At 35.5% G+C, this 12,918-nt stretch overlaps 1 protein-coding gene across 2 annotated transcripts in view; it reads right to left on the bottom strand.

The window, feature by feature from the left end:
* Positions 1-358: 358 nt before the first annotated feature.
* SLCO1C1 (solute carrier organic anion transporter family member 1C1) overlaps positions 359-12,918 on the bottom strand; it is a 52,668-nt gene continuing 40,108 nt past the window's right edge. Inside the window, exons 11-15 of one of the 2 annotated variants that reach the window (XM_059080402.2) lie at positions 12,543-12,708; positions 10,129-10,313; positions 8,509-8,573; positions 3,179-3,296; positions 359-1,392 (exon numbers count right to left, since the gene is read on the bottom strand). In XM_059080402.2, coding sequence (XP_058936385.1) covers positions 1,170-1,392; positions 3,179-3,296; positions 8,509-8,573; positions 10,129-10,313; positions 12,543-12,708 — 757 coding nt within the window. In that variant the 3' untranslated portion in view covers positions 359-1,169. Of the gene's footprint in view, positions 1,393-3,081; positions 3,297-8,508; positions 8,574-10,128; positions 10,314-12,542; positions 12,709-12,918 lie in introns of both variants that reach the window. The other variant, XM_059080401.2, reaches the window with a different exon arrangement.

Raw genomic sequence — 12,918 nt, 5'->3', positions numbered from 1 at the left:
GCAGTGGATTCTAAGATTCCACTGCAGGGGAGGGGTGGGTATACCTAAGTTTGCTTTTCTTGGGAAGGTCAGGCCCCTTCTAGGGTGCAGCAGTGGTGGAGGAAGAAAGATATAACATATAGTAGAGCTGAAGATTAAAGATGGTGGACTGCTGAATCTACTAGTTCCAGTGAGAGCAGGACCAGGAAGCCAGTGAACAGGAAATCCTGGCATGACTTTTTCAGTTACAGAGAAACAGAGAGGTATCTGGCAGACTGTACCAGTGGCACCACCCTGCCCAGAAGCCTTGTGACAGATGCCAGGGAGAGCACCAAAAGGGACCACACCATCACTCACCCCATCACTCTGTGTTCCTGTTATAACATCTAAGTTTATTGTAGACTTTCAGAAATTCACTGTCAAATATATTTTAGGACCACGTCACAATCATAAGTCTGGAGCTGCTTATATACATTAAAATATGGGCAGTATTTAACAATATTTTTTACTCCATTGAATTCATAGAAAGACAGGAAAGCATATTAATATTAATTTTATTACTTTGCAACTATGGTCACTTAAAATCTCACACATAAAATACATGCAGAAGAGTTAGTAATGGTAGAAGAGTTAGTAATTCAAAATTCGAATCCTCCAAGATCATTTGCAAATACACATTTCTATATCAATTATTGTATTTCAAAAGAAAGGAGGAGCTTAAAACGAAATCTTCCTCTACATGTTCTGACTCCATCCTAAAATCATCATTAAGGTGATATTTGAAGGAGACCAATATGTCGTTTAATTTTTTTAAAGTATTCTCTTATCCTAGGCAAGTATCTCAGTTTAGAAATTACTTTACACATAGCCATTAAACTATAGCGACAATTGTTCTACTAGGAGTACAGCTAATATATCAATGGGCACAGGCAAAGTTAAGCAGAATGAGTAAATAACATAAGGAATTTGTTTATAAATTAAAATATTTAAGATTAACTTTACCATCTGTACCTTCTGTAACATGATTAATTTTATTTGTTATCAGGTACATTATCTAATACTTAGGATCAAAAACAAAGTAGACATCTTTTTGAAAGGAGAAAGAATTTATACATTTAAAACACTTTTGATTAAAATTTGTTTGCAGAATTTCCAGAAATTGGAAAACATGGCTTCAAGTCATCATTTGTCTAAAGTTGCGTTTCTTTGCCTGGCCAATAGCTGGGTTGTAGCAAATGATCACTCGTTGTACAGTTTTCCTTCCTGATTCTTGTAGACACCATTGTTCTTTCTCTCTTGGTTCTGAAGCTTCTGTGACTTGAAACATACTTTTTCTTTAAAGTGAAAAGAACTGCAGTACTTAGGAAAATGGACATTGTGCCAAGGATCATGGTTAGTCCCAGGTACATGTGTCTAGAAGAAGAGAGAATGTCCATCTTAATTACTGCAACTATCCAACTTTAAATAAAATGTAATAATATCATCCAAAAATATCAATATCAATAAAACTATCATGAGGATGGTTTTAAGAATGCAGATTCCGTGGCTATAAAAGACCTTTCTATGAACATTTGACAGACTATTGAAGGCAGTAAGCTAATATAAAGCAATTTTAGTATTACCATCATTTTCAGTCACTGATAAGTATATCATCCATCCCATCCTCTCTGTAAATTATTTCCTTAGACCAGGTAACTGTATCCCTGTTTGCCCAGAACAGTCCCAGATTATGCTAGTGTTGTCCCAGTGTAGTTTTTAATAGTGCCCCCTTTCACTCTCAAAAGTACCCAGGTTTGCATGATAAATTATGTGGTTACCCTCCCCTCAAAGCTTGCCCAAATTCACTTCTACGGAAAAACTGCAAGAAGCAACTTCAAGGGGAAATCAGAGCTCTCAGTAGAGTAGACTGACTTAAGAACAAACCAGAGGTTTTAATCCATTTCTTCCATGAGTAGCCTTTAGTTCTACATTAGATTGTAAGACACAAAGGTTTGAAAGGACAGGTTAAATGATTCATGCTGGCTATCTTGTATGTTCACTCATAGTCTCTGATTGAATTACATTGTCTTTGCACTAAAATACAGCCTTAGTAAACGTGCATAAAGTGCCAATTCTCCTCATAGATCAGGTCCCTTTCAAAGACCAAAATAAATTTCTCACATAACATCAAAGCCTATTAAGTCAAGCAAATTTATTTGAGATTGTCGGCTAAATTCACATCCAACTTCCAACTTACACAGTTCAGCACCAAGTTTATTTCTCTAGAGAATACTCAGCTTGTAAATTGAAAAAAAAAAAAAATCCTTCTTGCTTTTAAGCCATTGAAGTATTGCTTTAAGCAATAAGGAAACTAAATGTTTGATGAATTGAACTGAATGATACCATAGTGAAAAAAACCCATGCCCTCAACCCCATACACACTCACACACACAGAGAAAACCTTTTACTTTTATGCATTTCAAGTACTGGAATAATTGAACATCAGTTTGGCAATAAAAGCCGGACAGATTTACAGCCAAATCCAACTCTTGCCCAGAGGGATTATGTCTGACGTAAATGGGACAGTTTGGCTCAGTTTGAAAAAGAATAGAATTAAACCCCAAATGTGACCTAGATTTAAATGCTTCTGTGTTTCAGGGAATTAACTCACTTGTGTGCACAAACTTTGAAAATTCTACTCTATTCTGAAATCTTATGTCATATTTTTTTTAAATGATTACTCATTTAAAATGGGAGTCAAGATTAAGAATGGGGGAAAAACGAAAGATCTAGCCAAATAATCAGATAGTAATAGAATTATTCTATAAAACAGAACAAACTTTTTTTTAAAAAACTTATTTTATTTATTTTTACTTTTGGCTGCGTTGGGTCTTCGTTGTGGTGCGCGGGCTTCTTATTGCAGTGGCTTCTCTTATTGCGGAGCACGGCGCGCGTGGGCTTCAGTAGTTGTGGCGCACGGACTTAGTTGTTTCGCGGCATGTGGGATCTGCCAGGGTCAGGGCTCGAACCCGTGTCCCCTGCATTGGCAGGCGGATTCTTAACCAGTGCGCCACCAGGGAAGCCCCAGAACAAATTTCTTGATTACACTCTTCTCTTCCTTACAAGCAATGAAACTACATGAGGGTTATTAGTGCCAATTGCATCGTGCAAACCTGGGATGTGGTAGCCGTGAGATGTGGGAATGAGTTTGATACCGTACCTAAAAGCATTTGAATCATATAATCTGCATGATCCTCTACTTCCACATCTTTTAAATCCCCATTTGAGGCATGAAGTATCAATCAAAACTCCAAAATATACGGGAGCTGGGATTCCTGCTGTGAGAAAAACAAATAATTGCTACTAAAAATATACACATATCTTTTTGGTTAGCCTATAATTAATGATTCTCGGAAACCACCGTGAGTCCAAAATCCACTGCTTTGGAGATGACAGGGCATCTGTAGAAAACCAGAATATGTCACCCCAAAATATGCCTCTGGTATAAAGATTACTTTGAGCTGATGATTTCGAGAAACAGAAGTCATAGGAGAAGCTCTGAAGGCACAGCATAAGTTTCCTTTCAGTAAGGAAAATGTACATTGACAAAGGAAAATATTTGCAAGGGTCTCTCCCTTTCTGTACCAGGATGAGAAGAATTCCAGACTCAAAAAAGCGCTAACTAACCCTATTTTGCATAAAATCCTGTAAGCAAGAAGATCACGTACAGATATCTAACAGTCAGTTTAGGTTATTTGGTATCTTAAATAAAAATTCTCTTTATATACATTGTCCATCTAAATAGATTATTTGCCACTAAAAAACATTTAGGTGGTAACTAACTTTACATTGCTCTTAATAACGTGAAGATGTTCCTCAAGATTCAAATGCTTGCCATCTTCTGTATGTGTTAAAGTTTTCATAATGTCAAATTCAAAGCATTCACAGAATTAGAGAGGATGATGTAATACAACCTCATGTACCGTCACTAACTTTAACAATGATTGATATCAGTATTTTGTCACTCCTGTGTTCTCTCTCTCCAGTCCCACAACCCAATGTGCATCCAGAAACTATTTTTTTAAAATATTTTAAGAGATACCTCAGATATCACGTCATTCTCCTTATATGTATTTCAGAACACATCTCTGACATTTAAAAAAATATATCACTCTGCCATGACACATGAGACATTTTATGATTTCTTTAATCCTATCAAAAATCCACATTCAAACTTTTCTGAATGTCTTCAAAGCATTGTTTTAGAGTTGGATCATTCTAATCAGGATTCAAACCAGGTAGGCAGGAATAAAGAGGCAGACATAGAGAATGGACTTGACATGGGGTGGGAGGGCGAAGCTGGGGGAAAGTGAGAGTAGCGTTGACATATGTACCCTACCGAATGTAAAATAGTTGGCTGGTGGGAAGCAGTAGCATAGCACAGGGAGATCAGCTCGGGGCTTTGAGATGACCTAGAGGGGTGGGATAGGGAGGACGGGAGGGAGGCTCAAAAGGGAAGGGACATGGGGACATGTGTGTGCATACGGATGATTCGCTTTGTTGTGCAGCAGAAACTAACACAGTATTGTGAAGCAATTATACTCCAATAAAGATCTATTTCAAAAATTTTAGTTGATGGCTCTTTATATCAGCTTCTTCCCCCCATTTTTTTTTCATACTAATGATTTTTGAAGAAAGACAGTTGTCCTGTAGAATATGCCACAGTCTGGATTTGACTGATTGCTTCTTCATGATGTCATTTACTTTGTTCTCCTATCCTTCATTTTTCCAATAACGTGGTAGTTAGCTCCTGCATAGACTCTGGCAGGAACAAGGCACAGGTGGTTCTGTGTGTTGTGGCAGAAGTCACATGCTGTCTACTTGCCACTCTTTGTAATGTTAAAATGGATCTGAGACTCAGGCTATGTCCTCCATTATGAAGTTTTTCATCCATTTTCACCTATAGCTCTCAGCAAATATTGATGAGGTTGCAAAATAGATTGTTAAAAATTATATTATTCCTTGTGTAAAATTATTTAGGATTTTTCTATAAAAGAGAATTTTCCTTCATGACTATTTGATTACTTCGAAATATAGTTCATAGAAGGAAGGCAGGATAAATGCTCAATTCTTTCCATTTATCAGTTTTAAAAATAATGAATTGGTGCCCTAGTATTCTCCAGAATTATTTAGGTGTCATTACAGATTTACGTCTTTTTATACATTCAGTGTATTTCAAGACATGGCAGATATTATAATGATTAGTTATGTTATATATTAATATAATAATATTGTTTATATTACATATATTATTTTCAAATTATCTCACCTTAGGCCAAGCTCCTCAAATTGGTCCTGTGTCCTTTTGACATATCCCTTTGATAGCTTTCTCACTTTCTTGCACAAAAGTTGTCCCACAATCATCTTATGCATGTTCTACCCTAGACCTTGGTCAGTTCTCCAAGGTGCTGTGGTTTCTTTATTGAGGAATGATATTTAGATAGCACAGATTCATTGCTATGGGTGCTCATTTCTCCTGGGTTAAATAGATTCTAGATTTTTCAGGAGACAGAGTTGTAAGATACACATTATTTTAAAATAAAGCTATATGAGTTCATATTAACATTTTAAGTTTAACTTAAGAATGAGTTTTACTTAAATTTTTTATTTTATGCTTTTATCGCTTTTCTATTATGCTGAAAATATTGATTCCTAATGATATTAACATAATATCTTATTTACTTTTATCTTAAAATACACAATAGTTTTAACATAACAATGCCAAAGTCAGTATTAATGACGACCATAAAATGTACTGAAGCAATGGGGATTTTGTCACCCATATTATATAGAGTTAGTTTTGGTTTGTTTTAAGAATTTCTTTGGTTCTGTTAATTTAATTATTTTAAATTATATAAAATTTTTGCATGCTTTCAAATTAAAAATTATACAACAGTTACATTTACAAAGTCTCATTTCCATCCTGTTTTCTCTCCCCTTTGTCCTTTCTTCCCTAACAGGTAAAGTTTTTAAACAAATAGTATTAGTTTTTAGTTTATGCTTCCATTGTTTCTTTTTGTTAACAAGAGCAAATACCACTGTGTGTGTGTATATAATATTTCCACCTTTCTATACTTACACCAAATGCATCATACTATATACGTTGTTCTACATTTTGCTTTCTTGCACGTAAAAGCATGTACTGGAGATCACTTGATATGAATTGTGTCCCTCCAAAATTCATATGTTGTATCCGTAACCCCCAATGTGATTGCATGTGGAAAAAGTAATTAAGAATATAATTAAGGTTAAATGAGGTCATAAGGATGGGGCCCCAATCTGATAGGAATGGTGTCCTTATAAGAAGAGGAAGAGACACCAAAGGTCTCTCTTTCTCCGTGCACTGAGAAAAGATCCACGAAATGAACAGTGGGAAAATGGCCATCTGCAAATTAGGAAGAGAGGTCTCACCAGACACCAACCCTATTGGCACATTGATCTTGGACTTTACAGCTTTCAGAACTATGAGAAAATAACTTCCTGTTGTTTAAGCCCCTCAGTCCAGGGTGTTTTGTTATGACAGCCAGTACTGACTAATATACTTGGTAACATTAGAGAGAGATTTTCCCCATTTGTCCATACAGCTGCATAGTATTCCATTATGTGGGTTTACTATAGTTTATTTAACCAGTCTCCTACTGACGTTCATAGACTGCTTGTAGTCTTTTACTGTTATAACTAATGCCACAGTGATTGAACATCCATAAGATTAGACTTACTTCATACTTTTTGCTAGCACATTTTTGACATCAATTCCTAGAAGTGGGATTGCTAGGTCAAAAGATAAGTCTGTATGTAATTTTGTTAGTTATTGCCAAATATCCCTCTCCAGAAATAGTATAATTTTCACAACAGCAGTGTATAAGCGTATCGATTTTCTATTTGTATTGTAATACATGACAAACAACATTTGGTAATTTGCCTATCTGATAAGTAAGAATCAGTATCAGTGTAGTTTTAATTTGTACTCTTCTTATTATGAGGGGCCTTGACCATCTTTTTAAATATTAAGAGGTATTTGCATTGATTTTTCCATGAAATGGTTGTTTATATCTTTTACCCCATTTTCTCTTAGGGTGTTGGTTTTTTTGTTCTCAGTACTTAGGCGTTCTCCTTATAATAGGGATATTAGCCACCTGTCTGTTATATAAATTGAAAAAAATTGTATGTAGTTTGTCATTTGCTTTATGATATTTTTGTCATCTTCAAGTATATATATTTTTTAATTTTTTATACAATTTTGAAGGTTACTTTCCATTTATAAAATATTGGCTATATTCCCCATGTTGTATAATATATCCTTGAGCCTATCTTATACCCAGTAGTTTGTATCTACCACTCCCTCACCCCTATATTGCCCCCCCACCACTGGTAACCACTAGTTTGTTCTCTATATCTGCGAGTCTACTTTTTTGGGGTTATATTCACTAGTTTGCTGTAGTTTTTAGATTCCACATATAAATGGTATCATAAAGTATTAAGTATATTTTTGGTTTTTTGGAATCAACTTTATGAATTATTTCTTTTACTTGAGATCTTTTTCACACTGTAGGTTATATCTATGTTCTCAAAGGGAGGTAGATAGACTAATTACAGCCAGGGATGTACTTCAGGCTCAATAGCCTTTTTTCTAGATAATCTCTGTTTTTATATTGTAGAATTAGAGCCAGCCATGATGGCATAAAAATCCATTTTTGTTGTTTTCCCAGTCTTATCAGGATTATATTCTACCTTCACATGTATCCATTTTTATATCAAGATTTATGTAAACCACATTTATTTAAAGCTCTGAATTTGTTTTTCTTCCAGGTAGTTCCTCTCTGTCAAGTTACAGAGGAACATTTACAATGGTTTTTACTAACATCTTTAGAATATAAACTCTTTAAGGACAAAAACCTTATCTAACTTAATCACTCTGTTTTTTATGGGTTTTAACTAATGAATATTGAAAAACCTGGTAGTCAGAAGAAATCATTCCTATTACATTTAACAAATTGTGAATTCAAATCCACACGGCTTTGATTGTTTGAATGATCTTATCTTTCTACCAATGATATATCCTAGTATTGAGAGTAGCTAAAAAGAATTCCTTCCATCTAATAACTTAAAAAATTATATTTAGACTTCAGCTTTTCTTATTGATTCAATTTTTGCTTTCCTCTCAGAGGGCTCTTTTATAACAGCAATGGATTTTTTGACACTAGACCCATGCTAGAAGAGACAAGATTGTTAAAAAAAATGTCATTACTCTTATAAGATCACTTTATCATGGGTACAGCATTGGTTCTCAATATTTCTGAAAAAAAGGAAGAGAGTAGTCAAGGAAAAGAGGGAAGGAAGAAAGATATGAAGGAGGAAAGAAGATTAAAAGAACAGGGATCTACTACTGACATCATTTAGTTATGTGTCATAATTCTGTTAAAATATTTAGAAAATTATTCAAAATACACTTGTAATGGCTACCATAATTAAAGCATAGATTATACTTACCAAGAACTCTTACTGCTAAGGTGTAGATACCCAGGGCAAAAGACTTAAGTTGTGGCTTAATGCACCTAAAATCAACAAAAGCATTATGACAAAAAATATAATAGTACATTAAAGCAAATAGTAATGTCAGGGATAATCTACTGAACACACATGAAATGATGTTAGAATTCAGGTAGCATTTATGGAAAACCCACTAGTATTCTAGCATAGGGAAAGCAAATTATGTAAAAGCCTTGTTCCATTATATGCAGTGTATCGAGGAACTTATAGTTAATATTTCTAAAAGGTAAATCACTCTTACATGACATATTCAAATGGTATTAGGTAAAGTAAAATCAAATTTAATCAGTAAAATAACAAGGACTCACAGGGAAAATAATTCTAAGAAATTATAAGAATTTGAGGCACAGTAAAGGATTAATAACCTATAACTAGTTTTTGTAGGTTTTGGTCTAAAAGCACAGGATCCTATTGACTCAAGTTGAATCAGAATCATTGTGACATGCTAAGTGTTTTTGCTAAATAGTGGGGACCTGAATTTACCAGTCAAGTACAAGAGTACCTAAAATAACAAGACCATCCTTAATATGACCGTATAACTTTAACTGATGGATTGGCCTATAGATTTTAAATGTAATAATCATGAGGATATATAATAACTACTGAGTGTTAACCATGGTAGTAAGTTCTTCATATATATAATATTTAGTCTCTGCTTTAAAAGAGTCAAAAATTACAACTCTTCTCCTTGAAGCAAATGACATTTCCTTCTGACATCACAATAAAGTGTGGGTCATTTGAGGGACTGGTGGTGAGGAAAATTCTTCCTCTATTGGCCTGATTATTCACTTGGCCCAGGTGACTCCTTGACACACGGTAAGCAAATGTTGGAGAAATAGGTACCCATGAAGAATGATCCTGGTCTGAGAATTCTGGGGCAGTGCTTTCCCATCAAACCCATGTTTCCATTTGAAAGCATCAATATCTCATGTTCTCCTTAAACCCTTTTACAAAAATAGATTTGTGGATGTTAGATCCTATCTTCTGTAGATCCTTCCTAATCAATTTCTGTAATATAAGTTGTGGGAAATTAAAGCTATATACAATATTTTGATTAGTTTCATTTTAGAAAAACTTAATATCCATCCTTTGATATATGAATTAATTTCAAAATCACCTAATCCATCTCATAAAAGATTTACAATAAAATTTGACTTTTCATGTTTAGCAATTTTATCGAAATTTGTAATATCTTTAGGTGATTTCGATCAGTTGTCTAACAGTAATACTTGCAACACTAATTCAACGAGGAGCAAAATTTTATCACTGAAAATACTTGTTACAAAACTAATACTTTAAAATTTGAATTTACTTATATATTTTATCGAGATCTAGGATGCGAGAGCCAATAAAAAAATGTTCAAGCATAAATTATAATAGAAAAACTTCTATTCAACCACATTATCTATATAAAAACCTAAAGTGGGAAAAGCATAAAAGTAGAACAAGTTTCCTAAGAGAGCTGTAAGGAATGATTCCACAGAGCAGAGTTTGAAATCACTGCTGTAGATGGTCACAGTATGTCATATTAAAATTGGGGCAGGGAGAATCAGTGTTCACCTCAGAAGCAATATGTATCCAGGTATCCCGCCTAGAGACAAAGTATAGGATGTGATGACTGAAATTACAAGGAAATACAGAAACATTTTGGGACATCCATTATCTTTTTGACATCTGCCCACCATGCCTGAGGAATTTCCTGATTTTGAGGCGGCCATTCCCACACAGGTGCAGTTATTAAATATCTGTAACACAATAGGGAAAGATCCGATTATTGAGGTAACTTGTATATAAAATTAAAGACAAGTATTTTAAAAGAATTTATAGCATACATTTATTACATAAACAATGGGTAAATTTTTATTTTTTCTGTGTTAGAATATATCAAGCAAAGCAAAATCTAGAGAGACAACATTTCATTATCCAAAGAGCAGATGTTCTACAAACTATTGAACCTATAGAACCATCTCCAAGCAAATCCCACCAAATCCAACAGTACCTTATGTTCTTCTCTACCACTTCTAAGTCTAAGCCACCATTTCTGCTTGCTTTGATTATCACAATGGTCTCTTCATGCTCAACACGTTTCTACTCTTTTTTCCACAATAACCCAAGTGAGCCTTTAAAACTAGCAGTCAGATTGCATCACTATTCTCAACCTTCCAATGACTTCTCATTGTACATGGATAAAATCCCAAATCCTTATAGTGGCTTCCACACTATCCATGATGCAGCTCCTGAATCCCACTCTGATCTCATCACCCAATGATCTTCCTCCTCTCCCTCTACTTCAGCCACACACATGGGTGCCTATGGGGCCTTGGCCAACCCTCAAACATGGTGAGTCTACCCAGGCCTCATGGCCTTCCTATTTTCTCTGCTGGGCAATTCTTCTAGGGAGTTACATGGCCAGCACACACACTTCAGGTCTCTGGCATGCAGTGTTTTCAATAAATGGAAACTCTGGTTAAGAAAAATCTTCCAGTGCAACTAGAGATTATCATATTAAGTGAAGTAAGTCAGAAAGAGAAATGCCATATGATACCACTTATATGTGGAACCAAAATATGACACAAATGAACCTATCTATAAAACAGAACAGAATCACAGACATAGAGAACAGACTCGTGGTTGCCAAGGGGGAAGGGTTTAGGGGAGGGATGGAGTGAGAGGTTGGGGTTAGCATATATAAGCTATTATAATATAGAATGGATAAACAACAAGGTCCTACTGTATAGCACTGGGAACTATATTCAATATCCTATGATAATAAAGGAAAAAAATATTTTTTTAAAAAGAATGTATATATATGTATAACTGAATCACCTTGCTATACAGCAGTAATGAACACAGCATTGTAAATAACTGTACTTCAATTTTTAAAAAAAGTAAATCTAAAGTAAAAGAGGAAAAGGAAAGAAAAACCTTCAAGCAGTTTGGGCCAAAAGTAGGGGCCAAAGATCGGGCTTAGGGGGAGGAAAGGAAAGAAGGAAGAAAAGGAAGGGAAGGTGAAAACTCAGATTTCAGATGGGTGGGTGGTCTTATATCACTGTTGCTAGAGACCAATCCTTTCTGCTCTGAATAAAATGTCAAAAATAACAATAAGCAGAAAATCAACAAGGATGAATTTGTCTACAGAAGTGTTTGCCTAGGCATTCCTATTTAGTTGATAACAATACATAAATATATGTGTAGTTTAATTTTCAGCCCTCTAGGGCTGTCACATAACAGGCAGATTTCATCAGCCACAAGTATAAAGCCATCCAATCACTGTGCCATATACACAAGTGTAAGGAAGAGTCTCTGTTTGGGACAGGGATGTAAAGGTGTGATTAGAGGGATGAGTCTGTTAATGATTGAAGTGCATAATACTCGTCACAACTGGTTTCCTACCTATAGTTCCAACCTCATCTTCCTCTTACACCCTACAGGAACCCTTCATTCCAGCCACCTGCTCTTTTAATCATTACACACATTGGCTTGATATCTCGGGCAGAGCTGTCCCAGAACCATCAACCTCCTCACAAGTGAATCCCTGACCCCTGGGTCTAGACCTTTTGGGCTAGACTTCCTAATACTGGCCTCTATTTGCCCTGTCCTCTAAAACCTGCAAGGACCAGGGCTCAGGAGAGATGGATCCCAATGCAGATATTATTATATGATCTTGTCACTGAGACTCTCTCATTTGAAGCTAACATTCCTTATAAGCAAAATGAGAGAACTAGATTATATAATTACAAAGTTCCTCCAGCCTATTTCATTATTCTGATTCTGACGCTAATTCTTCCAACAACTCTAGTTCTACTAGCGATGCTTATACTTCCTGTCTCCACACAAAAGAACAAGGGCAGAGTCAAAGCCAGGGATTCGACCGGTGTGGTCTGCTCCTAGGTTGGTCCCTGAGCCCCCATAGGATTGTATAGTTAAGCACTGTCGCAGGCCTGTGGTCACACACTTTAGAGAAGATGTCTTACAGTAGTCTTTCCACTCCTGGTGGAGGTTTGACAACCAGCAAGACAAGCCGAAGCATATGTAATTCCATTTGCACCACACATGGGTTCCCATTTTGTCTCTGAACATTTGCATCTTGAGTTGCAATCTGAAAAGAGAGCTCGTTCATGATAAGAGACAGGTTTGGTTCTGAAAAGAAATGTAATGGTATAAAATATTACCTCTTAGTAGGCAGCACCCTAATACTTTCAAAAATCAATGTTCTTGGGTGATATAAATGGCACTGCCAACAACGTTTGCTTTGGGGGAACACAATTGTCATCAGAAATGCCAGCTTCTGATCATTAAATGTGAATCCACTATTAAATAGCTTTCTCTTGAAAGTTATCTTTCTAGGTT

This window comes from Kogia breviceps, chromosome 12 (assembly GCF_026419965.1).
Source record: "Kogia breviceps isolate mKogBre1 chromosome 12, mKogBre1 haplotype 1, whole genome shotgun sequence".
NCBI lineage: Eukaryota > Metazoa > Chordata > Mammalia > Artiodactyla > Physeteridae > Kogia > Kogia breviceps.
This window is presented reverse-complemented; position numbering and strand designations above follow the sequence as displayed.